At 38.2% G+C, this 27,019-nt stretch overlaps 1 protein-coding gene across 1 annotated transcript in view; it reads left to right on the top strand.

Moving 5' to 3' along the window:
- Nucleotides 1-21,829, top strand: part of SLC9C1 (solute carrier family 9 member C1) — a 78,261-nt gene extending 56,432 nt beyond the window's left edge. The window contains exons 20-31 of the mRNA XM_078146070.1: nt 5-56; nt 3,456-3,554; nt 4,315-4,463; nt 4,976-5,101; nt 5,276-5,374; nt 7,056-7,226; nt 13,387-13,518; nt 13,642-13,827; nt 15,085-15,211; nt 16,926-16,990; nt 19,378-19,480; nt 21,540-21,829. Of these exons, the coding sequence (XP_078002196.1) occupies nt 5-56; nt 3,456-3,554; nt 4,315-4,463; nt 4,976-5,101; nt 5,276-5,374; nt 7,056-7,226; nt 13,387-13,518; nt 13,642-13,827; nt 15,085-15,211; nt 16,926-16,990; nt 19,378-19,449 (1,278 nt within the window). The 3' untranslated portion in view covers nt 19,450-19,480; nt 21,540-21,829. The remainder of the gene's footprint in view (nt 1-4; nt 57-3,455; nt 3,555-4,314; nt 4,464-4,975; nt 5,102-5,275; nt 5,375-7,055; nt 7,227-13,386; nt 13,519-13,641; nt 13,828-15,084; nt 15,212-16,925; nt 16,991-19,377; nt 19,481-21,539) is intronic.
- The last annotated feature ends 5,190 nt before the right edge of the window (nt 21,830-27,019 follow it).

The raw sequence follows: 27,019 nt of genomic DNA, 5'->3' as shown, positions 1-27,019 counted from the left end.
ATAGGTATTACGTAATCGTGTGTCCAAGAATGCAGAAAATGCTATGAAAGAGCTAGGTAGGTAACAGTAAGGCACGTTTTAACCCTTGATATATGGTTAGTGTATTATAAGCACATTTCAGAGCCTTGGGTTTCAACAGGTTCAGAGATAGTATGGGTTCCACAATAAATTCAAATTCTGTCTGGGACATATTTAGGGACATAGATTTTTTTCCCCTGAAGAGAATTACAGTTATAGGAAAAGTTTCAGTCTCTAAAGTTTTTAGCCTTTTCTTTGTTTACATTACATTATTCTAACTGCAGTTACTTTTCAAATAACCAGCTATTCTAGAATCAGCAGTAGTAGACTTTTGTTTTTCAGATGAAGAACATGAAGGACTGAGAGGGTAACATGATTTGGCAAAGGTCCCTAGATATGAAATGATGGAACCCTGACATTGCTAAGGATTCTGATTTTAAATCCAATGTTCTTTAGGTTATAATATGCTGCCTCTAACGTATTACTAGGAGACCTTTAAGGTCCCTTCCAATTACAAAATCTCACTCATCTATGATTTTTAAATAAATAGCAATGTAATTCATGAATTTTCTAGTACTCTTTTTTTTTAGACTCTTTCTCTGTCATTATCTTAATTACAGACTGGGTATCTTACCATTTTATTCATAAGATTTTATTCATAAGGAGCAAAGGCTGAGAGTTAGAAGGGACCTCAGAAGCCATCCATTCAGCCCCCTAATGTTATAGGTGAGAAATGTGATGCCCCAGAAGGTTAAAAGGCTTGTAGTGAGCTAGTCAGAGGCAAGATATGAACCCAGGTACTCTGATTCCAGAGTCATTTTTCTTTTTGTGTCAATCCCTTCCTATGTTTTTGGCCATGTTTTCAGGAGTCTTTTGCAATTTCTAGTTCTATTGTTATGCATAACTAGGTCCACAATTTCATCAATGTGAGAACTCTCACCAGCTGTGCAAATTGAAACTTGTTTATGCCTTCTCATCTTACCCATCTTGATCCATTTTTTTCCAACGATATTCCACAGAGGACTCACCCTGTGGCCTAGAGGGCTCACTTAAGGTCTTTTTGTATTTTGTGGGCACCAGGATTGCTCCTTGACTGTCCATGTTTTGTCCCTCATTCTCACCTCATGACTGTGGCCCACTTCCATGTATGATCATACATGTCCTTAATAATACTCTTGATTCCCTGACAAAATCTTAATCAAGCATGACTTTAAGGCACTTGTGTGTGGTGGGGGGAATGGGAGGGAGGGAACATGGCCCAGTGTTCTCAAAGACTGTGCCAGAGAAGCATAAACTCTGCCAAAAAGTCTCTGGGTAAAGTTCAAGTAACAGCTTGAATCTGCCATTCGAGAACCAACCCACCTGAGAGCAAAGAAGCATATCCCCTGTAGTCTGGCCGATAGGTGATGGAGCCTTTTTACCAGGGAAACCCATGAAGTCAGGTCAATTCCATTACCTGTTCTTTATGTAGTAGAGGAAGAATTGATCAGAACATTCCTGATCAAATGACTTACCCTTAGTCCAATTAATGTCATCATAGAAGATTAGAGGGAGGTAGCGGAAACAGCATGGAGTTAAAAATCTTAAATGAAATGCAAAGATATATCTATACTCTAATACGCCTGAGCCTGAGCCTTTTTGAAGCTAAACTCCGTATTATCAGGGCCATTTTTATTTCTTTGCTAGTACTCAGGGGTGCTTCTGCTGTCTGCTGGGCACAGTGTTTTCTATAGAGCAAGCAGCAAGATGCCATGTCCAGTGTTGGGGAGGAAGAGCAGAGAGAAATTCTACCATCCTCCCTCTTGACTCTCTCAGAGATAAGTTTCTTTTTCCATAGATGGCTCTCCTTTCGGCTTCCAGAGATTATCTCCTCACTAAAGGAACTGACTCCCTTAATAACGTGTCATGCTTTGTAAAAGGTCATTAGGAGTATGACTGGTCTTGGCAAGCCAGTAGCTAGATGCTGTCTACTTCCATCAACATTTGAATGGGCAATGCCTTCACACCTCTCAAGGGGCAGCTGCTCTCTAACTTCATGTTACACTAAAGATTTTGCAAAGGGGTAGTATGGTACAGAGGCGGCTAGTTGGCACAGTAGATAGAGTGCTGGGCCTGAAGTTAGGAAGATTCATCTTCTTGTGACCCTGGGCAAGTCACTTAACCCTGTCTGCCTCAGTTTTCTCATCTATAAAATGAGCTGGAGAAGGAAATGGCAAACCACTCCAGTTTCTCTGCCAAGAAAACCCCAGACTGGGTGATGAAGAGTCTTACATGACTAAAAACACTGAACAACAATAACAAAAGCAGTGAGTGTAGGGATTATACCACCACCGCTGGCTAAAAATTATATTTTACAAAAGGTAAAGATAGTCAACATGGCTTAGTAGAATGAGCATTGGACTGATAGTCAAGATACTTGAATTTTATTCTAAAAGCTGACACTATATAAAAGACCTGTCAAAAAATGGGGGAAATGTATCTCTTCACATTAAACTAGCAAAAATTCAGAAAAACAGAACAATATATAGTCTCAGATGAATCTTATTTAAGATTATATCGGGGCAGCTAAGTGATGCAGTGGATAGAGTCTTGGAGTCAAGGGGACCTGAGTTCAAATGAGACCTTAGACACTTGACACTTACTAGCTATGTGACGCTGGGCAAGTCACTTAACCCCATTGCCTCACCAAGAAAAGAAAAAAAAAGAGATTATATCTACACTACTCTAGTGACCCTTTCAAATCTACTTTTTTGTGACTTGCATATCTATTATTTACTCCTCAGTCTACCTACTTTGTAAGCTATCCATAAGTAATCTTTGAAGGGAATTAAAATGTCCTAAAATGATGTGTTGAAGAAATATTTAGCCAAAGGAAAAGGAGCTAATTTGTTCTACTTTGTCCTGGAGTATAGATTTGAAACAGTGATTGGAAATTATAGGAAGACATATTTCAGCTCAAAATAAGGACACATGTCCTAACAATTAGAGCTGTCCAAAAATGGAATGGGCTGCCTAAGAACAGAGGGGGATAATTCCCTTTCACTTGGGGTCTTCAGAAGGAAGCTAGGTGACTCTTTGTTCTTGTTAAAGATATTAAAGAAGGGATTTGTGATTTGGATAGAGATTGGATGAAATGATCTCTAAGGTAATTTCAAGTCTAATATTTTATAGTTCTATCCCTTGCAAGTCTTCTTCTATCATCACTTTCCTATAAGCAGAACTCGAGAAACTTTGCAACAAAATTTTAATAAACTGATCAAGTTAATAACCACAAAACCCAATAATGGCTTTTAGGTTCCATTTATGGTTGAATTACCCCAGTGCAGCATTCTGTTCTAAATCATCCCTTAACAGTCTGCATCTGTAAAGTGGGATACATACTGGGAGCATCTATCTTTGTGTTCTTGGTACCTACCACAATTCCTTGAATTTTGTAGGTATTCTGTGTACTGAATTTAGTAAAGCTCACATACCAAAGCACCACGATGTGTGTGTCAATGCCCAGTCATGGATCTTATGGGGAAAGAGAAGGCCAGGTAAGGTCAAAACTGGGAAACTAGGATTAAGATCAGGCCAGTGGAAGAGGGAGGAGAAGCATGAGCTTGTAACTGGGGGAATCAGCTGATACAGAAGAGAATGTGCAGACACTGCAAACCTAGAAAGAAGAAGTCAGAGTCTGGATAGTGCCATGTCTGAGGAGGCAGACTCTCTTAAGTAGCCAGAGATCCAAAATAAGTAGGAGTATACAGGTAGGAGCATCATCTAAGCATAGTAAACATGGATTGGTTTTCAAAGATCCAGACCAGGCTAGAAGGCATAGATTGAATTATAATCCAAGTATTTCAAATGGATTAGTGTTCAGAAATCTAGACCAGGGCAAAGGACACTAGAAAAATCAGAGTGCAAGTATCCAAGGAAGAGTTCGAGCACAGGGTATAAACTAGACACAGAGGAAGAATCAGAGAGTAGAGTCTCAGTGGCTCCATACAACAGCACAAGTAAGTTGTGATCACAGATCATTACATGGGGCTGTTTTCCTGTTGACCCTACTTTAACCATCCTTTTTATGAACAAACAGGAGCTAGCAAGGATGACTCCAACAGGTCTCTGTTAGTATTTGTGACAGAAGTAGAGAATGATGCCAACCCCTCTCACCCACCTCCCTCATCCCAGTCCCAGTTCTAAAAGAAGCACATGCTACTCTCCTCACATACACCTGTAGAATTTTGCAGCAAAGACTTGGGCTTTAACGAGTTGACTGATGATATAATGGAAACATTATCTGTTTCTTTTCAGGCTATTTAGAGTATGATCATCCAGAGATTGCCATCACTATGAAAACCAAGGAGGAAATTAACACTTTGCTCAATATGGCTTCAGAGATTCTTAGGAGCTTAGAATCAAAAGGAATAATTAATAGAACTGAAGGTTCTGAAATAAACAAGGTAATAAGGATAATTCCACCAGTATTTATTAGATTGTAATTAGATAGTAATTAAGTAGCAAGCTCCTTGAGGGCAGGGTTTTTCTTTTGCTTCTTTTTGTGTCCCTAGCACTAAGCATGGTACCTGGCACACAGTAGGCACTTGATAAATGTGTGTTGATTGATAGTTATTGTATAAATCTGAGCTTAAATTTTGTACTTTCTCTAATAGTTCTTTGAGATAATAATAGTTGACCTACCAGCATCCCTTGCATAAAATCATTTAACGTACTGACAGAGACTCCTTTTGTTGCCACCACAGTGGGTAGACCCCTCTTCCTTCTTGCTTCTTTAACAGTACAGACTGTGTCTGGGAGAGGAAAAGAGGAGTCTTATTGGAGGGGTAGGCAAGAGGAAAGGAGATGGAAATTTCAGAAGAAGAAAACATAGGAAATGTCATTGTGTTAGCAATAACTATTTAGAGGTTCCATCAAAGCCAGCCAAGACCAAATTTCTTTTTGATTTAATTTATAGATGATTATTGCCAGAAAAAGAGAAGTGTACGATTTCGAACCTGTTGTCAGACTTCCTTCTCTTGATGAAGTGTTATACCATGTTCCGTGGCTAAGTAAATCAAAAACCCACATAGATTTCATTAAGGTAATACTTTTACTTATACTTATTTTCATCTCCTTTCTCACTCTCCCAAGTTTTGCTTTCACCCTTTCATTCTGAGCTAGTTTTTGAAATTATTTTATTTCATTGTCATTATTTTATGTTGACTTCCCCTCAAACAAAAACATCATTCTTATACGAGCATTTGGTGATTTTTAGAAAAGAGTCAAAGTCTTGACCTTTGATTGTGGAAATAATATATTTGAAGAAGGTGATAATCTGACAGGAATATATCTGATTATCTCTGGCATGATAAAGGTAAGAAATCCATACTGACAAAATTTGTACTAAGGTGATATCATTCAAAACTTTATAACACTAAGAACTTATTAAGTTTTCCCTTGCTACTTACTACTTGTATTACCTCTCTAGGCCTCAGTTTCCTTATTTGTAAAATGGAGTTAGACTAAATGACCTCTAAGTCTTCTTCAGCTCTAAATCTGTGACCCTACAATCCTATGAACTTTCCCATCTTATCCTACACAAATAGACATGAAGGGTGTTTAGGAAAGCGTCTTAGGAAAGCCAGTTCAGAAAGAAGCAGGGTTAAGTGGTGATAGGTTATACAAGCCATGTACGAAGTTTTAATAACTCACATCCACAAAGTTTACAGAGATTAAATAATTTATTTCCAAAGATGCATAGCTAGTCTGTGTAAACTGGGATTTGGACCCTGGTGCTAAGTTCAAGACACTTTCGATTATATCAAACTACCTCCTCCAGAAGCACAATTTTGACATTTGCATGAAACAGAGAAGACTGATTACCACATAGCAGTCTTTTCAGTTTCATTCATAAATGGGTAACAATCACCACAAATAGGCTCACTCCATTAAATTCAGTGGATAAATTCATTAAATGACTAGGGATAGAAAGACAAAAGCAAGATTTGTCTACCCTCAAGCAATTTCCATTCTTCCAAAGGGATACAGTTGGTACAAGGTAATTTGTGGAGGGAGAAAATATGAATGGCTGGACAGATCAGGCAAGGTCTCATAGAAGAAGTGGCCCTGGAGCTGCACCTTAAAGAAAGATTAGGATTCAGAGTAGCTAAGTCAAAGTGAGAATACATCTGAGGAAGGGGATAGAGATGAAGAAGAGAAGGAAATTCTGGTTTGGTATAAGAAAAATTTTCTAGCAATTAGAACTACTCCAAAATGAAATGAACTGTCTCAGGAATGAGTTGATCCTCTCTCACTAAAGGTCTTAAGGCAAAGACTGGATGATCACCTGCTAGAGTCCAATTTGAACTCTCAGATTCAATGAATGTAATCAGAAGAAATGTAGGATGCCATAGAGTTTGCTTGTGATCAAGCAGAAGTTCAAGAGAACAGAAGAAGAAAGGGATTGATTATAGAAGGGTTTGGCTGACCTAGATAAGAATGTGGATGGAAAGTTTTGCCCAACTCTTCCTCAGAAGAGCCAGTCCACTTCAATTATTTATTGAAAGCAAACAAACAAACAAACCTGTCATTGGCCCCACCCAACACGTGGATTACCACCTTCTCTTCTCCAAAGAGGGAAAAGAGAATTGACCACACACATACTACCCTCATAATATATTGACTTAGGGTAAGCTGTGTCTGGGGCATGAGTCACAAGGTAGGAAGAATCATTAAAGGCAAGACATAGAAGGAATATTTTACAGCCACTTCATTTCCCCCCATTTTTGTGATCACCTTCTTTAAGGATTTTTTTCAAAAGAAATGAAAAATTCCAAAAGTCAAATTATATGAATATATTAGGATAAATATTCAAAGAATGGGGCAGGGTAATGAGCCACAAATTGAATGATTATTTGGAGGGGGGATTTTATTGCTTCTTTAAGGGGTTTGGGTTTGGTTGGTTGGTTGGGTTTTTTTTTTTAGTTTTTGGGTTTTTTGGTAGGGAGTAATGAAGGATAATTGTATGTTTTACCTTGTTTTTTGTTTGTGAACAGCGAGAGAGTTCCAGACCTTATTTTGGAATTGACCAAATGGTTTCGGAGACAGAACAAAGAAGTCATGTAATTTATGCAGACTACCTCATCCGTGGGGCAATCATAGGAGAATTGAACTGCTTAACCAATGAGCCTGTGAAATTTACTGCCACCTGTAAAACTGTAGTAGAGGTCAGGAAACATTTGGATGTGGCTTCCTCTTCCCCTGATAATTGCTTGCTTTTATTCGCTATTAAGTTTTTAACAAAGATGTTTCTATATTTAACACATTTACATGAGGGCTGAGGATGAGGGCATAAAAAGATTTGTGAAGGAACAAAACCTGCATATGGTAGACACTTATAAAGGTCCACATTTTTTCCAACCTAATGAATTGTTTAATGAATCTGGTTTATGGACTTCAGTGTATACCATCATACCAAAAGAAGAGTTTCAAATAAATTAGTTAATAGGTGGCACTCATTATTCACAAGGCCAAGATGATTACTTCAAAACTTATCCAATCAATTGATTTTATGTAGATATATACAATAATAAATATTTGTTGTATGTATATATAATATTTTGTAAATAATATGTATAATATATCATACGTAATATGTATAATAATAAATATGAGGCAGCTAAGTGGCTCATTGGATGGGCCTGGAGTCAGGAAGACCTGAGTTCAAATCCAGCCTCAGATACAAGCTGTGTGACCCTGGGAAAGTCACTTAACCTCTGTTTACCTTAATCCACTGGAGAAGGAAATAGTACACCACCCCAGTATCTTTGCCGAGAAAACCTCATATGGGGTCACAAAGAGTTGGATACAACTGAACAACAACAAATTATATAAATATGCATGTGTATATGTAACTATATATACACAAAATAAAATATTTAAATAATATATAAATGTAAATATATAAGTGTATAATTAATACATGCTCTAACTAGCTAACTGAAACATAACAGCCAGCTTTTCTGAGTTTTTTTTCTTTTTATTTAGGCAACTAGTTGATTAAGCAAGGCACTACTCCCTCCAGAGACAGCAGAAGCACCCTATCTGCCTCAGGTCTCTATATTTCTTTTTACACAAGCACCTTGAGAGACGGGAAGACTAGTTGGGGTACCTTTGCCTGCCTCTTAACCAGATGTGATAATTCACTAAGTGACAATTAACTTAGAAAGGGGACATGGCACATTGGATAGAGTGCTAAGCCGCATAGTTCAGGAACACCTGGTCTGCAATCCTGCTTACAGCATTGTAGGACTACAGACCTACAGAGAAATTGAATTTCTCTGAGGCTGTTTCCTTATTTGTGAAATGGATAATAATAATTGCAGAACCTATCTCATAAGGCTGGTGAAATGAGATTGAAGTGAGTTCATGTATGCAAGGCACTTTATGAATCTCAAAGTGGTTGCTATATGAATGCTGTGGAAAAAGAAAAAGGACATAATCTTTCTCAAGTGTTCTATAAAACAAGACAATTACCAAGACTTGTTTTGGCTGACAGGCCCAGAATGGATTCACATCTACTTCTCAAACAAGAGACGACAGTCTGTGTCTACAGTTTGTCTAATTAGGACAGTTTTTATCTCAAAGAGTAATTGCTGGGTGCTAGGTATTTCGAACACTGTGTGTTCTCTCTGAGAGATTACCATCAAATTAAGTAAACAAGGAAAAGAATGCAAGAGATGCCATGAAGTAGTTTATGATTAAATAGAAAACAAGTAGTCTAGATACTAAGTGCCAAGGTAGAAATCACCGTGAACTATAATGCTTGGGGTACAGGACGTAGAGGTAGACGAATCATCCAGTCCAATCCAACCTCTTTGATTGCCAGATGAGGAAGGAGGTCCCGCGAGTTGACTTAAGTTATACTGATAGCCAAGTACCAATGTACTCTGACTCTAAATCTAGTGTTCTTTCCATGCTACACTGAATCCTGGACCTACATTCTACAAGAAAATGTGAGGGACCAGAACAGCTTTTCCCAACTTACTTTCTTGCTTTAAGTATAAATTTTTACCACTTTTGTTGTTGTTTAGTTGTTTTCAGTCATGTCTGACTCTTCATGCCCCCATTTGGGGTTTTCTTGGCAAAGATACTGGAATGGTTTGACATTTCCTTCTCCAGCTCATTTTACAGATGAGGAAACTCAAACAGGGTGAAGTGACTTGCCCAGGGTCACACAGCTAGTAAGCGTCTGAGGCTGGATTTGAACTCGGGTTTTGAAATCAGGCTTCTGATTCCAGTGTCAGTGCTCTATCCACTGTGTCACGCAGCTGCCCCCAATTTCACCACTATTCCTGTAATTTAGTTTTCCTTATGGATAGGCCTTTAAATCCTATCGCTGACTACTCAATTTTGACATTGTTTTTAAATTTGTTTTTGAAAGTGAGTGTTTCAGAAGGCTGGGTTTAGGGGGCAGCCAGATGGTGCAGTGGATAGAGCATGAGCCCTGGATTCAGGAGGACCTGAGTTCAAATCCAACCTCAGACACGTAATATTTACTAGCTGTGTGACCCTGGGCAAGTCACTTAACCCCATTGCCTAGCCAAAAAAAAAAAAGGCTGAAAGGCTGGGTTTGAAGGCATTGGACTTGGATCTACATCTCTGTTCAGTCATTTCCTACCTGTTTGACCTTGAGCAACTCACTTTATTTCTTAGGGATTTGGTATCTTTCAATCTATAAAAACGAACAAAATTATCTCTAAAGTTGCTTTTAGCTCAAAATCTGTGATCTTGTCAAGATATATACAGTGTGATTGCTGCACTAGGGTAAAGTTTTGTGGAGTTTTTTGTTTGTTTTTTTAAATCCCCTAACAAGCATAAAAGGTTCCTGGGGGAAAAAAACCATCATGTGTAATACAAATTGTTTCCTATCTACCCTCCATATTTCTTTTATACCAGAGTACTAGGCCTGGAGTCAGGAAGACCTGAGTTCAAATCTGGTCTCAGACACTAGCTGTGTGACCCTGGGCAAGTCATTTAACCCTGTTTTTCTCAGTTCCTTCATCTGTAAAATGAGCTGGAGAGGGAAATGGCAAACCACTCCAGTATCTATGCCAACAGGGTCCCAAAAGGGGTCATGAAGAGTCAGCCAGGACTGAAACAATTGGACAATAACAACAATCCCCCGATCACCACCCCACATCCCACTATGTTACAGTGGGAAAAATTCTGGTTTTGGAATCAGTTGTAGAGATGTGTTTGGTGCCCTGATTCTAATAATTTTTCTGGGCCTCAGTTTCCAAGTGTGCAAAGAGAAGAGAATAATGCATGTGATACCTAGCTCAAAATACTATTGTGGGGGCAGCTAGGTGAGGCAGTGGATAGAACACCAGCCCTGGAGTCAGGAGGACCTGAGTTCAAATCCAGCCTCAGACACTTGACACTTCCTAGCTATGTGAACCTGGGGAAATCACTTAACCCCGATTGCCTCGTCAAAAAAAAAAAAAAGAAAAAAGTGAAATTCAAATTCATTCACATACGTAAATCACTTTGTAAACTTTAAAACATGATGACCCCACATGAGTCAAAGGACCTAGGTCCTTATCCCAGTCCTGAGACTTATTATATGTGTGACCTTGGGCCTATGTGTGTCCCTAGGCCTCATCCGTACGATGAAGGGGCTGGACTAGATGGTCTCTTGTGGTACTTCCAGCTCTAGAGCTCCGGTCCAATGTAAGTGGCAGCTACCATCATCATCATCATCACTGCCTCCCTTTAGCACCACTCTCCTTTCAAAGCAGAGAAGAATGAAGAGCCACTGGGGCTTGGGAAGGAAACAGTATTGATCCATCTTAGTGGAAAAGAAAATCTAATTTCACTTCTAAGAAATATGCTGGATGTTATCCTTTCTCTTTGTGATCTCACGTTTTTCTGAAGTTTTTGCAAATTATTAATCTAAATGTCAGACTCTTTTAAATTTGCTCATGAATTATTTTAGTTTCCCATCCAAATTTTCTGGGGGCCTGCCTTAAAGTAGTATAAATTTTTAAAAAGCACAGGTAATTTTTTTTTACAGGGAGTTATTGTTAAAGAACTGGAGCTATTCAAAATCAAAATAAATGAAGAAAGTTTACTAATAAAATGAAATACCTCAAGCTGATGATTTTTACATTCTGTATCTTAATGCCTAGACTTCTGAATTTAAAAAAAAAGGTCCATAAACTTGGTTGTTATTCTAATACTTTGGTGGCACGGTAAATGAGCACCAGATCTAGAGCTGGAAAAATCTGAGTTCAAATCTGGCCTCTGACACTAGATGTATGACCCTGGGCAAGCAACTTATTCTGACTCTTTGCCTTAGTGTTCTCTCACCTGTAAAAAGGTGATAATAATAGCACCTACCTCCCAGGGTTGTTGTGAGGACCAAATGAGAAAATATTTAAATATTTAGCAGAGTGTCTGACACACAGTAGGTGCTATATAAATGTTAGATATTATAATGACGATGGGGGTATTTTATCTCAAGATATATAAACACAATTTCAAAAGGGACAAAATTTCCCTTAACTAAGATTCTTATTGTTCCTTAGAAGAAAAGAATTGGCTTTTATCAGTGTTTCTTCTGATTGTCCACTTCTTGAAAACCTGTGTAAATAATAGCTGATATACAAAATAAAATATCTCATTAGTGATAAGCTGTTTAAGTGACTAAAATTAAAATGAACATAAATAGATAAAAATGAAAATTTTTTTGACAAGTTCAATGTTCAACAACAGTAATCCTCCTCCTCCCCCCGCCCAGTGACAAAAAAGGGCAACATACAAAAGAAAATTTTAGACAGAGGTTTGATTAAAGAGAATGGCAAGGAAGAGTAAGAAGGTTTTCTTACATGAACAATGAAAAGAAATAGAAAACAATAGAATGGGAAAGACAAGAGATCTCTTCAAGAAAATTGGAGATGTCAAAGGAATGCTTCATGCAAAAATGGGCATGATAAATGGCAAAAATGGTAGGAATTTAATGGAAGATTCAGAAGAGGTGGTAAGAATACACCAAAAAACTGTACAAGAAAGATCTTAACATCATTAATGGCCACAATGATGTGGTTATTGATGTACAGCCAGACATCCTGGAGAATGAAATCAAGTGGGCCTTAGGAAGCATTGCTAACATGAAGCCTAGTGGAGGTGATAGAATTCCAGCTGAGCTATTTAAAATCCTAAAAGTTGATGCTGTTAACGAGCTGCATGCAACATGCCAGCAAATCTGGAAAACTCAGCGCTGGTTGCTGGATTGGAAAAGATCGGTTTAGGTCCCAATCCTAAAGATCGACAATGCCAAAGAATGTTCAAATTACCAAACAATTGCACTGATTTCACACACCTGCATGGTTATACTTAAGATACTGTGAGCTAGACCTCAGCAACAAGTGAACCAAGAATTACTAGATATGCAAGGTGATTTTTAAAGAGTCAGAGGAACTAGAGACCAAATTGCCAACATGTTCTGGATTATGGAGAAAACAAAGGAGTTCCAGTAGAACATCTATTTCTGCTTCACTGACCACACTTAAGCCTTTGACTGTGAGTCACAACAAAATGTGGCAAGTCCTCAAAGAGATATGAGTACCAGATCATCTTACTTGTCTCCTGAGGAACCTGTACATGGGCCAAGAAGCAACATTGAGATCCAAACACAGAAAAACTGATTAATTTAAGATTGGAAAATGAGTAAAATAAGGCTGCATATTGCCAGCATGTTTGTTTAACTTATATGCAGAGTATAACATGTGAAATGCCAGGCTGGGTGAATCAAAAGCTGGAATTAAGATTGCCAGGAGAAATATCAACAATCTCAGATATGCAGATGATACCACTCTGTTAGCAGAAAGTGGAGAGGAATTAAGAAGCCTTTGGATGAGGGGGAAAGAGGAGAGTGTAAAAGCTGGCTGGAAGTTTAACATAAAAAAAAAAACCATTAAGATCTTGGCAACTGGTCCTATCACTTTCTGGCAAATAGAGAAGAAATGGAAGCAGTGTCAGATTTTATGTTCTCAGACTCAAAGATCACTGCAGAAGGCAACCACAAAATTAAAAGTCTCCTTGGAAGGAAAGCTATGGCAAAGCTGGAGAGTACACTAAAAAGCAGTGACATCACCTTGCTGACAAAGGTCTGTATAGTCAAAGATATGGTTTTTCCAGTAGCAATGTATGGCTATGAAAGTTGAACTATAAGGAAAGCTGCACCCCTATGGTTTCTATAAACTGGAAAGCACTTTTTTTCAAACCATGATGGCAAAGAATATTTTCATCTTTCTTAAAAGTGTGAGCACTGAAATGATAAATTTCTGCTTTTAGATGTGACATCTTCCTTCCTTCTTTTTCCAGACCTATTTCATCCCCAAATATCATTTGTATGAAACATTTAAAGAGTGCTGTCCTTCCATAGAATATAAAATATGGCTCAAGCTGGCACTTGGTGTTGGTGTTCAAAAAGTCAAGGAAATTTTGGCTTATGAGGTGAGATGCTAATTGTCCTTCCCCCTTCTAGCTCATCTGAAAACTTGAGTGTACTTGTACTTCTTAAATAAGACTGATTTACACACACCAATAAATATATATTGTTTCCTTTTTTTCTTATAGGATTGGACATACAATCTGCAATTACAGCTCTGTAATGTGTATGTGAGAGATGTACCAATAGATTCCAAAGCTGACATTTATGACGAAACTGTGAGCTATGTTATTCTTGTATATGGAAGTGCAAAAGATTGTCAGTTACAGAAAATGTATTTTGCACCCAAACTAATTCCTAAGACGTGTCATCAGGTAAAGGCATGGTCTTATGCGACCTCTAAGTAATAATACATACGTCTATTGCAGTATAATATTCCATATATGACATGGTTTCTAAAAAAATAAATATTATCTTAGGCTATATTAATAGAAATATAAGTTCATGCAGGGCAAGGGATATAATAGTGCCATTCTATTATGTACTGATTTTATCAGAGCTGGATTTTGACGTTCTGATCTTGATGTCACATTTAATAGGCATATTGACGAAACTAGACAGTTCAGTAGAATGGAAGTTCCTTGACAATAGGGACCATTTTTGGTTTTGTCTATGTGTCTCTGGCACCAGGCAAAATACCTTGCATGTAGTAGGTTACTTAATAAATGCCGAATGAATTTAATTGAGGAAAGCCTGAACAGTGAGGAGTTCAAGAAAGTATGTCATGTAATGACTAGTTGAAAGAATTTGTACTATCTAGACTAGAAATAAGAAAACTGCCTTTAATAAGTGATAAATTCAATGAGGTCACTACCTTCAAATGCTTGAAAGGCTTCTGTATAGCTGAGGCAAGAGACTTATTTTGCCTAAGTCTAACAGGTAGAAATTACAGACCATCAGATATAGCTTAGTAAAGGGAAGAAACCTCTAAAACTTAGATTTGTCCAAACATTCAAAAGGCTGACTCAAGTAGTGAGTTCTCTGTCATTAGGAAATGGCTGAGATTCCTGCATTGGGAAGGAGATTAAATGACCTCTGGGGTCCCTTTCAGATCTTTATTTCTATAGTCTATGTGTTTTTAAGCTACTTTTGCTCCTATATCCTCCATAGATTATAACATCGATAAACCTGATCTTGTGGGCAGGAAAACTCCAACCAATGCAAATCCCCAACCGTATTTAATTTAGTAAAGTTTTAGTGAACCTCCTGAAGCTTGGAGCAGTCAAGACACTTACCTCTGATTTAAATATCAGAGGTAGGATTTGACTCCCAATCTTCCTACTAATCACAAGGCTAAGTCCATAAGCTACCAAGTTGAATGAAAAAAATTAATCCAGTAACTGGATTTTGATTTTTACAAGGTCCTCACAGAATGACTGTTGAAAAGACCTGGATAATTAACCAAAATTTTCAATTGTTACTTAGGTTATTTTGTTAATACCTAAGAATAGTGATCGGAAGCATTAATTGACCTACAGAAAATGTGCTTTGAGGAGAGATGCTTAGTTATAACTGAATATTACTGTAGTTAATGTCAATCAGTAATTAATTTGTATTTTTTGACCCTCTAGATACAAGGTACTGCAAAAATAACAAAAATGCTAATAATTCAGACGTCAGTTAATCTAAAGAAATGCAAGAACAGCACTAAACAATATGTCCCTATTTGCAAACATGCAATAAAACGCAAACCTAATGGTGAGTTAGATCTGTTTTTTTTCCAGTTTTCTTTCTACAAAAAGAAATTCATATCAACATGGACATTTTAATTCAATTCTACTTCTCAAATTAAGATGAGAATTTGAACCCCAAACTTCCTAACTCCAAGTCCAAGATGCTATCTTGTGCTGCCTCTCTGTAGAGAACATTAGAACCTCCAAATGCTCCATCTTTTCTTCCTTCAAACTCTTTACTCCTACTATTTTGTTTCTATGTCACATCCCCTCTACCCAACCGTTTCCCCAAACCCTTTCTTTTTTTTTATAAAATCCCAAGGAGAAAGAGAAAAGAGAACTGAATGAGAATTATGGCTATTGTTGTACTTTGACTTTCCTATGTCCTCTCAAGTACATCCTCTCTCAAACTTCTACAAAACCCTCTGCAGAAACAGTTCTGCAATAACTATGAGAGATTCTAGATTTAGGACTTGAATCCAAGCCTAAACTATCTTAAACTTATTCACTATCTTAATGGTCTTAAAACTGCACTAAGACTTTTGGTACACCATGTAATTTGTAGTCTATTTACTTCAAAAAGTTATTTCTATGTCTCTCTTTGCCTTCATTGCAGCTGCAAGTGACTATGAGCGTGGAATATCACGTGCACTATCAGACAGTTGGGTGACATATTGGTTAGGTTACACTTCGCAGAATTGATATATTTTTTTCCTTTAAAAAAAATCTTTCAAGGAATGGCTCACTGGGGGAGGGAAGGAGAAAAGATTATAATTAAGAATGACTATGATGGGAAATGCTGTCAATTCTGCCTTTGGAGCATCTCTTCTTTATGTTCCCTTCTCTTCTCTGATATGGCCACCAGCCTGGTACAGGTCCTCATCACTTCATTCATGGACTACAGCAATAGCCTTCTGGCTGGCATCTCTGACTCACATCTTTTCCCACTCCAGTCCATCCTCTGCTTAGCTGTCAAACTGATCTTCCTGAAAATCTGACCACGTCACCCCACTCCCATTGGATAAGTTCTAGGTAATTGCTCCCTATTCCCTCCAGGATCAAATATAGAATCTTCTCATGACTTTTAAAGTCCTTCTTAACCTGCCCTGCTCTTACCTTTCTAGCCCTCTTACACCTTCTCCTCCATGTACTCTACAATCTACTCGCACCAGCCTCCATACTGTTCCTTGCACAAGACCCTCCATCTCACAATTCTACTTTTTCACTATCTGTCACCTATTCCTGGAATACTTTTCTTCTTTTCAATCTCCTGACTTCCCTTGGCTTCTTTCAGGTCACAGCTAAAATCCTACAGGCCTCAAGAGGTTTTTCTCAATCTCCTTGAATTATACTTCCTTTACTCGGTTGATTATCGCCACTTTATCCTGTCTATATGTTGTTTGGACATTGTTCTTTGCCGAATGTTTCCACCATTAGACTGTGAGGTCCTCGAGGGCAGGGGCTGGATTTTTGTATTTATTTTTGTCTTTCTTTGTACCCCAAATGCTTGGTACAAGGCTTGGCATGCAGTAGAAGCTTAATAAATGCTGTTAGCTTGATTTGATACTTAAAATCAATAGAAATAAGATTTTTAGAAAGTGATTTCTGACCCCCCAAACTGAGGTTCCAACTTGGCTCTAAATCACTATTTGTATGAACTGGTATTATTTGATTATTCTGAACTGATAGAAGGTGTCGGTTATTTCTCTAGTTGGTCTAATACGATCTTCTCTTTGTAGCAGGTCGTGTGAAATCAACAACAGATTCCATTTCTGAAAGGGACCTACCTTCAAAAACCCCTGGGGTAAATTAAAACAGTTCTTCTAAGTTTGTTGTTTTTGTTGTTCACTCGTTTCAGTCATGTCCAACTCTTCATGAGCCCATATGGACTTTTCTTGGGCAAGATACTGGAGTGGGTTTGCCATTTCCTTTTCCAGCACATTTCACAGATGAGGAAACTGAGGCAAACAGGGTTGGGTGACTTATCTAGGGTCGCGTAGCTAGTAAGTATCTGAAGCTGGATTTGAACTCAGGTTTTCCTGACTCCAGCTGGATCCAGCACTCTATCCACTGCATCACCTAGCTGAGTTTACAATTTGGTAAAAGGAAGTCTGCACTATAGAATATTACCCAATTTATTTTCCTTGTTTTGGGGGAAAAATGGAATCTACTGAATTTTTGACAGCTCCATAGCTTTGAAAGTATATTCAAAAATATGTTTATTATTTAAAAGATTATGACTCAAAAGTCAATGGAGCAACTCATGGTGGGCACAAGCAATTTGCAATAATGCTTCAAATGATGACCCATGTACACTATCAAGGTCCATTTATGGTACAAAAAGAAGCTTCATAGAAGAATTAATGAGCCAATCAACACTAAAAGTAATGATTTCTTTTATTCGTTATGTTTGAAGGAAGGCCTTCCAAAAGAAAGGCAACATGGCTTACCTGGAGATAGCCAAGGGGGGAGAAGGAACAGGGATTGGGGCAGCCCAGAAAACAAGTATGGCAGCAGGGAGCCTTAGGCAAGATGGTCTCCAGACCATGGTCAGAAGAGAGTCAACCATGCTTCAGGGAAGCTTAGGGGTCAGGGCAGTTCAGATATTGAGACTGCTCCAGGAGTTTTAGTGGGGAGGGGAGAGATGGATCCGAGAAATTTCCCACCTCTGTAGTCATAGCCAAAGAGCCACTAATCGTGCAGGAAACAAGAAGTTTCTATCTTGGAATGTTCCAAGAAAAGAAGCTTTCAGAGAATCTGGAGTTCCAAAGAAGGGAGTAGGGAAAGCCACAGGAAGAAGGAGCCACAGTTCTAAACTTTTTTTCTGGGTCATCTGCTAGCCACAAGGAAGAAGAAGCCATGGGAAAGGGTGAGACTAAGGTTGGTCAGTTCCATAACCCCATTGACTGACTTGAGTTGGGGTTAGAGTTGGAGTCCTTGAATGAACTAGATGACTCAAATTCCTAAAGCCCACCAAAACTACAGCCAGAATTCTCCATATCAGGGACCATTGAGAACTTGCAATCTGGCTTTGGACTTTTATCTTTGAAGTGGTAATAGGGAACCCTATACCAAAGTGGAATCCAGAGGTGTAAGGTGAGGGTACAGCCCAGCACCAACCATTTCCAACAGCATGTTAAAACTCAGGATACCACACATGCCAATGATTTTCTTTTGTTGTAGAATTTTCTAGGTTGATTTTGTGTCTCATCCCCAACACATGCTAGAATCGATAAAAATGGATATTAACATATTCCAGAATCACATTGACTATCAATAGGAACAAACAATCAATAAATTATATATTTTGATTTGGGGAATCACAATGTTACTCCACTTTCTACCAATCTGAGAGGTAGTTAGGTGGCCCAGTGGATGGAACTCACATTATCCTCAAATACTTACTAGCTATATGGCCCTGGACAAGTCATTTAACCTCTGCCTGACTCAGTTTTCTCATCTGTAAAATAAGAATAAATAGTTAATACTGCCCTGGGTGGTTGTGAAGACAAAATGAAATACCATTAGTAAATTGCTTTACTAATCTTAAGTACTCTATAAATCCTAGCTAGAGGCAGAAGCAGTAGTAGAGATAGTATTTAGCAATTTATTAGCACTAGGAAATCACAGATTTCCTATTGCCAGTCTTGTGGTCCAACATTTCTCCATTGAGAGGAGGGGGAACTGAAAGTACAGGTATCCCTTCCACATCACGACTTTCCTTATCATGGTTTTGATAAGTATTAGAAATTAAATGAGAATTTGGGGGGAGTTTTGCAGAAGCTGTAGAAAACAAGTGAAGGCCAGCACATGACCCAGAAAAAAGTTTAGAAACTGAGAAATGCATAAAATGTATGCATAGTATTGTGTAATATGAATATATTTTATCTTTTAATACTATAATAATTCAGACTTCTCTGGTACAAAGGCAGGGCCAAAAATTGTACGTGGGTTTTCCAGATTGCGGGGGCAATCCCCCACGTTGTGGAAGGGAAAACTGTAATGAGAGGCTAGACACCTCCAGGGAACAGAGGGTACCTGACTGACTATGCCATTCTAAGGAGTCAGGAGTGATAAGGAGTATGGGACTGTGAGGGGTTGACAACACAGGAGTAAATGTCCAGATAACAACACAAAGGTGGGATCAGAAAGAATCCCAGAAGGGTCACTATACCCTTTCTCATTTCCTAGCATCTTCACAAACACATGAAAGACTGTCCCACTGACATCAGGGTGAACTTGGAGGCACTTGAGAGTTCCTGATTTCCCAGAACCAGCTGTTGCAGAGGAGAAGGTAAAGAATCCTTTTCTTGGATCATGTCATATCCTGACATTAAGATGGTTCTCCTGAGCCTCTGAGTATCAGTCAGCTTTTATCTTGGGAAAGCTTCTTTTCAAATAAAATCTCTTTGGTCCTGGCTCCTGAAAATCCTTACATTCTAATTGACAACCTATGTCCCTTAGTTCTCCTTTTATGTTTCTGTTCATTGTTCTCATGGGTGTAAGCTGTCCAGATCAGTTCCCAATCCAATAAATATTTATTGACCCTATTCTTTGCCCAGTATTGTGCTAAGGAAAATATGAAATAGCTGTAAAATATAGTCCCCAGATATCTTTAGGAAGCTTACAATCAAGGTCAAGAACTATGACATACATACATGAAACAGTAGTATTGCAAGACAGTATAAGGAGTTATAACCTAAGTGATAAAGAGGAAGTCAGATAGGAGGAAATAGAAATTTCTCTGGGAAGGACTGGAGATGGGACTTTTGTCTGATCTTGAAAGATGAGCAGGATTCAGATAAGCAAAGAAAAATAAAACAAAACAAAATATCCCAGACAGGTGAAAACTGGCTTAACAATGTCACAATTTTTAAAAAGGATCACTTGGAGAACAGTAAGTAAGTAGACCCATAGATCAATCTTCCTAGAGAAAATGGGTTCATACATGATAGTGATGGAAGGTTGGCTGTGTTGGTCAGGACTAGATAGATCATGGAGGGCTTTGAATACCAAGCTCAATCTAAATGTTTACCTATAAGCATAGGGGAGTCAAGGATTTTGAGCAGATGAGTAGCATAATGAAAATGGTGCTTTTAAAAAAAATTAATATGGATATAGCATGAAAGAGAATTTGAATTAAGGTAAAACTGGAAGGAGAGAAGAGACACATTAAGAGGAAATTGAAATAGTCTCAGAGTGTGAGAAACTGTGGTATAGATGTGTGTGCATAAAGATATGTACAGACATGCATGTATACATGCATATTTGTACACATATATGTATTACATATGTGCATATTTGTCTTGGTCTTAAGCAATCCCCTTTTCTAGTCCACTAGGCCTTTCTTTACAAAGGACTATATGCACCTTCTAAAGGTTTATAGACTACCAAGCTTGGCTCTAGAGGAGTTGAGAAAATGCACCTTCCTTTCTTCTTTGCAGAGGGATTATGGATATGGTATTGCACATACTATCAGGTATACAACACTGTGTATATTGTCAAGCACAGTCAATGTGTTGATTGGTTTTGCTGAACAGCTTTTTTTCTATTTGAAAATCTTTGCTCATGGAATATGGAGAAATACTTTCAGAAAAGGTGATCTGAGAGCAAAATATGTCAATAAAAATAAAGTAAAATAAAAGCAATGAAGTTTAGGGCTTTTAATCAAAATGCAAATTATTAAATACTTTGAACTTAAAGGGAAAAAGGAGTCACTGTGGACATAGTAGAACTCACCCTGATATGCCAGAAACAGCCATACCAGTCAGAAAATGACTCCATAGAAAAGAACAAAAGAGTTAGTGTGAAAGAAGTCAGAAGCTGAAAGACTTCAAAGTTAGTATAACATGGTATTCTTATCTCAACCACTCCTTTGATTAATTATTTCCTTCAAATAGCTTTGGTGACAACATCAGTCAATAGGATGAGGCCTGAGCTATCCAAAAGTGGTTAATGAATAACTGCTTAGACTGTTGTTTCTGTTCCCCATCTGTGTTCTGCATCTTATACACAAAGTCTGAGTAACTATGGGAAAGTCAAGCTCTCTCAGTGCTTTGGATTGGCACAATGCTCCAATTAATCACCCATGTGTTCAGGGAGCTTGTCAGAACCTGACCTTAACGTTCTATCCAGTTATCTCTTACTTTAAAGATAAAAAAGGGTAACCTGTCATACCCTCCTTCTTTACACTCCCTTGCACAATTTCCTTTCGTTAACCATCTCAAGAGATGCTACTCTGAATTAATTTGACCTACTGTAATTACTGTAACAGTTGTGATTATCAAGAACTTACCCTGATATCTCAAAAGTCTTTAACATCTTAAAATTTATTTTTTCACCCTTTTTCTTAGAGCTAGTTAACAAGGTTGCCTTCCTTTCTTCATTGAAGAATCCATTTTCTTATGTATACAACATTTCCTGCTATTGGCTATTGCCTTGTTGTGGATAGATGAAGATGCAAAACTTCAGTGATCCTGCCCTAACATCCCTTGGCAATGACTTCAGTAAAATCTGGATTAGACTGGTAACATTTTTCTTGAAGACATTTTTAGGAATTCCTCATATCTAAATTTATGTTTTGTTCAAAGATCCCAGTGTAAATTTCTGGTAAGTTTTCTTACTCATAGAGATATAAAATAAGCCCATGTCACATAGTTAATATATTAATACTAGAGTTAAAATAACTGTAATGCTGTATTTAAAAATTAAAGTATCAATATTTCAATTTGAAACTACTGCTGGACAAAGAGTCTTATTACCTTGGTTAGTGCTGTCCATGTGTTTTTCATATCTTGGATTTCATTTAGGGTGTTAAATTCTTAAAGAAGAGAAATTATTTGAAGGGGCAGAGGAAACACTGAAGATTAGAGGTATTGTTCAGTCATTTCTCAGTTGTGTCCTACTCTTCCTGACCTCATTTGAGGTTTTCTTGGCAGAGATACTGGAGTAGTTGTCCATTTCCTTCTTCAGCTCATTTTACAGATGAGGAAACTGAAGCAAACAGGGTTAAGTGACTTGCCCAGGCTCACACAGCTGGTAAGTGTTTGAGACTAGATTTGAACTCAGGAAGATAAGTCTTCCTGACTCCAGCCATACCTACTTTACCCTCCAAGGAGCAACTAGAGGTCAGGGTGCACACCTATATTCCTGGACCAAGCTACAAGTGCTGAAGCCTGGAGAATTTCCTGACCACCTCTTTCCCAGGGTTATCAGGAACAGTGTCAAAACAAAAGGAGGGAGAAACAAGTAGATAGTTGAGTTCCTCAGGAATATGCTTTAGTAGTGGGAAAGTAGGAAGTTCTGATGTACTAGGCACTCACGTATTCTATATATTCAGCATAGAAGCCTTTCCTATGTTTGAGTCTGGAGTTTGACTGCAAAACGTTCAAAACTCCATCATTTATAAGCTGGTAAATAGTTTAAATTTTATTTAGTAACTGGCTTAGCAACTTCTTTTAGAATATCCAAACTTAAACTTTGCAAGTCCCACACAGGGAGCGGAAAGTTGATTTGAGTTACTAATTGAACAACATAAAAAGATTAAAAAAACTGAACTGGAAAATAGAACAAAAGATATTTAATAATCATAGAACTCCTTGAAAACCCAACTCTCAAAAAAGTTAGACACTGTATTTTCAGGAATCACAAATGAAAACCATTCAGATTTGTCAGAATCAGAGGACAACATGTAGATACAATCTACCAATCACCTCCTAAAAGAAATTCCAAAAGGAAAAGTCCCATAAATGTCTTGGCCAAAATCCAAAGGTCTCATAAGAAAGAAAAAATACAAGCTGCCAGAAAGAAGCAGTTTAAGATCGCAAGTAGGAGCAGACAAGACCTGGAAATGAGAAGAATATAATATTCCAAAAGGCAAATGATAAAAACTTATAAGCAAGAATAAAATCCTGCAGTGCTGAGTAAAATCCTACAGGGGGGGAAATGGATCTTTAAGAGAATATAGGACTTCAAGAGTTTCTGAAAAAAGGCTAGGGATTAGTAAAAATTTTGAAAACAGACATATCTCTGAAGCATAGGAAGGGGTTCTTAATCTGGTATATGTAGATAGATTCCAGAGGGTTCCTGAAATTGGAAGGGAAAATGTAAGTTAATTTTCACTTATTTCTGAATGAAATTTAGGATTTCCTTCAATTATTTAATCATTATGTTGAGAAGGGGTCTATACAATTCATTACCAGGGTTGAGGAACCTACAGCCTTGAGGCCACATGTGGCCCTCCAGGTCTCAAGTGCAGCCCTTACTGAATTCAAACTTCACAGAACAAATCTCATTAATAAAAAGATTTGTTCTGCAAAGCTTGGACTTTGTCAAAAGGCCGCACCCAAGGACTTAGAAGGCCACATGTGACCTCGAGGCTGTAGGTTCCCCATCCCTGCCTATTCTGTGAAAGAGGTTCATGATACAAAGTTTAAAATCCCTGGTTTTCAAATCTAAAATTTTCAGAATGCATTGTAGGGGTTAAATAAGAAAAAACAGAGGTCTTAGAGGTTGATTGCTTCTGTTCTGAAGGTTCAAAGAGAGAAGAGAAAACAGGTTAAAAGGAGTATACTAGTGTAGAAAGGAGGAAGAAGGCAATGGAATTGATTTCTACTAATTGAGGTATATAAGAAAAGGAATATACAAATCTAGGGGAAGGGATGGACATCAGATAAGCCTCACTCATCTGAAATGAACAATGGAAACTTGAACCCCTCACACAAAGTATTTTTAAAATATTTAATGCAAAGATTTATTTTTCTTAATTAAAAAAATTATCATATACTTTTAACATTTTAAAAATTTTGAGTCCCAAATTTCTCCTTCCCCTCCACTGAGATTTCAAGTAATATGATATTCTATAATTTGTATATGTGAAATCATGCAAAACACCTACATGTTAGCCATGTTGCAAAAAAGCAAGAAAAATAAAGAAAATAAAAGAATTATGTTTCAATTTGCACAATATTGCTGTTATTGTGTATAAGGATCTCCTGGTCCTGTCCATGTGCATCAATTCTTATAGGTCTCGGGTTTTTCTGAGCGTGTACTAATCATTTCTTATAGAACAACAATATTCCAACACAATCATCTCCATAACTGTTCAGCCATTCCCCAGTTGATGGGCATCCCCTGTTTCCAATTCTTTGATACCACAAAAAGAACTGCTAGAAATATTTTTGTACAAACAGGTCCTTTTCCTTTTTCTTTGATCTCTTTGGGATACAGACCCAGTAGTTGTATTGCTGGATGAAACAGCATGCACAGTTTGATTGCCCTTTGGGCGGAGTTCTAAATTGCATTCCACAAGAGTTGGATCATAAAATACTATTAGAGAAAAAAAAAGAATATTTGGATCAGTTCACAACTTCACCAATAGTGTATTAGTGTCCCTGCTTTCCTATATCCCTTCCAGCATTTGTCATTTTCCTTTTCTATCATGTTTAACAAATCTGATAGGTGAGAAGTAGTACCTCAGTTGCTTTAATTTTTCTAATCAATAGTGATTTGGAACATTTTTTCCACATCATTAGATAGTTCTGATTTCATCTGAAGAACTCATATTTTTGTTCATATTTTTGACTATTTATCAATAGGGGAATGGCTCAGTTTTTGGGGGGTTTTTTGGGTTTTTTACAAAATTGACTCATTTTTGAGAAGTGAGACCTTTATCAGAGAAACTTGCTCTAAAAATTATTTCCCAGTTTCTGGCTTTCCTTTAATTTTAGCTGTATTGATTTTGTTTGCACAAAAGCTTTGTAATTTTCTGTAATCAAAATTATCCATTATAATTTCCACAATCCTCTCTATCTTTTGTTTGGTAATAAACTCTTCTTTTATCCGTAGATCTGACAGGTAAAATTTTCCATGCTTTCCTCATTTGCTTATGATAACACCCTTTATGTCTAAATCATGTACCCATTTTAACCTTATCTTAATTATACAGGGTGAGATGTTGGTCTACACCTACTTACTGCCAAACTGCTTTCTAGTTTTCCCAGCAATTTTTGTCAAATACTGAGTTCTTACCCTTAAAGCTTGAGTCTTTGGGTTTTTCAAACACCAGATTACTATGGTCATTTACTACACACAAAGAGTTTTGTGTACAAATACAGCAAACTCAGCAAGGAAACGAGCAAGCCTTGAGCAGAAGCAGGTTAAAAGGATGGATAAAATGAGGTAGGGAATAATAGCTGCAAATAAAAACAGATTTCCCACTTCTGGAAGGGGACATAGAAACAAAGCTGTAATCTAAAGTGGGGCCTTAGATTTCCTTTTAGACGACTGGGTAATGACTGTGCAAATTAAGCTATGTGAATGTAGTGCAATATTATTGTACTATAAGAAACGGAGAAAGAGGCAGTATCAGGGAATTCTGGATAATCTGAATTAATGTAGAGTGGAGAGGACAGAATCAGGAGATTAAGTTAAAAGGACAGCAATATTATAAAGAGAAACAACTTTGAAAGACTTAAGAACTCTGATCAATGCAATGACCAAAGCTTATCCCCCTAACAGAGATGATGGACACAAACTGTAGAAAAAGATAAACATATTTGGACATGGTTACTCTGCAGATGTGTTTTGATTGACTATGTTTAATTGTTATAAGATTTTTTTCCCCCCTTTCTTTCTCTCAGCTCTTGGGGCAGGGGAAGGTTCACAGGCAGAGAATGATGCCCAAAATGAGAGCCATTGAAATACACACATACACACACAGAGAGAAGGCAATTTAGAAGGGAACACAGTAACACAAGACAGATTTGAAAGTAAAGTATGTCTATTTTTTAAAGTATTTTTTCCAATTATATGCAAAAACAGTTTTCAACATTTGTTTTTTTTTTTAGTTTTGAATTCCAAATTCTTTCTTTCCTACCCTGTCCTCCCCCCTCATTGAGAAGCCAAGCAATTTGATATAGGTTATACTCGTGCAAAACGTATTTCCATAATCGTAATTTTGTGAAAGAAAAGACAGAAAAAATTCCAAGAAAAATAAAGAAAGTGGGCCAGGGCCTGGCCTCCTCCTCCTGGGAGTCCGCCTCCCCTCCCCTGCTGCGCCCATGGTTCCTCCCGGAGCCCGAGCCGGGGCTGGGGTGTTGAGGCCGCTGAGTGCGGCGTGGGGTGAGCGGGCGGCGACGGGATGACGCGGGGCTTGCTCTGCCGCTGTCGCTGCCGCCGCTCGCTGTCGGCCGGCCGCGCTGCTGCTGCCGCTGCTGCTGCTGCTGCTGATGCTTCTGCTGCTGCTGATGCTTCTGCTGCTGCTGGACAGAGCTGCCGCCCACGCCCCCGCCGCAGCCCCCGGCTCGGGCACTGCCCTCCCTGCGGGGCCGACCTCCAGGGCCTCCCGGGCGGAGTTAGGACTGTGTCCACTTCCCAACAGGCCCGGCTCCGCAGCAATGGCAGCAGCCTGGGAAGTAGGCTTGCCGGGGTCGGAGGGGTCGATCTGGCCGTGTCCCCGAATTTCGGAGACAAGCCAGGGCCCTGTTGGTGCTGATGGTGGTCAGCGCCCTGGTCCTGGTGGTCTTTGTGATCAGAATGAGAAGAAATAGAAAGACGAAGACACGGAGTTTCGGACACAGATCTAGACAATATAGAATTAACACCTTTAGAACAAGATGACGATGATGACGATACCACTTCGTTTGATGCCAATCATCCACGAAGATAAGAATGTGCCTTTTAATAAGAAAACTTCATTGGTGAACGTCAAAGGGAGAAGTTTATAGTTAAGGACTAAGCCAATATCAGTCAGAGCGTCGGGAGTATTTATTTAAGTTCTGTATATTATGACCTTTAATTTGTTATTGAAACAAATACTGTATCAAATGTTGCA

This window comes from Phascolarctos cinereus, unplaced genomic scaffold, assembly GCF_003287225.1.
Source record: "Phascolarctos cinereus isolate Bilbo 61053 unplaced genomic scaffold, phaCin_HiC Scaffold_726;HRSCAF=1367, whole genome shotgun sequence".
NCBI classification, from domain to species: domain Eukaryota; kingdom Metazoa; phylum Chordata; class Mammalia; order Diprotodontia; family Phascolarctidae; genus Phascolarctos; species Phascolarctos cinereus.
This window is presented reverse-complemented; position numbering and strand designations above follow the sequence as displayed.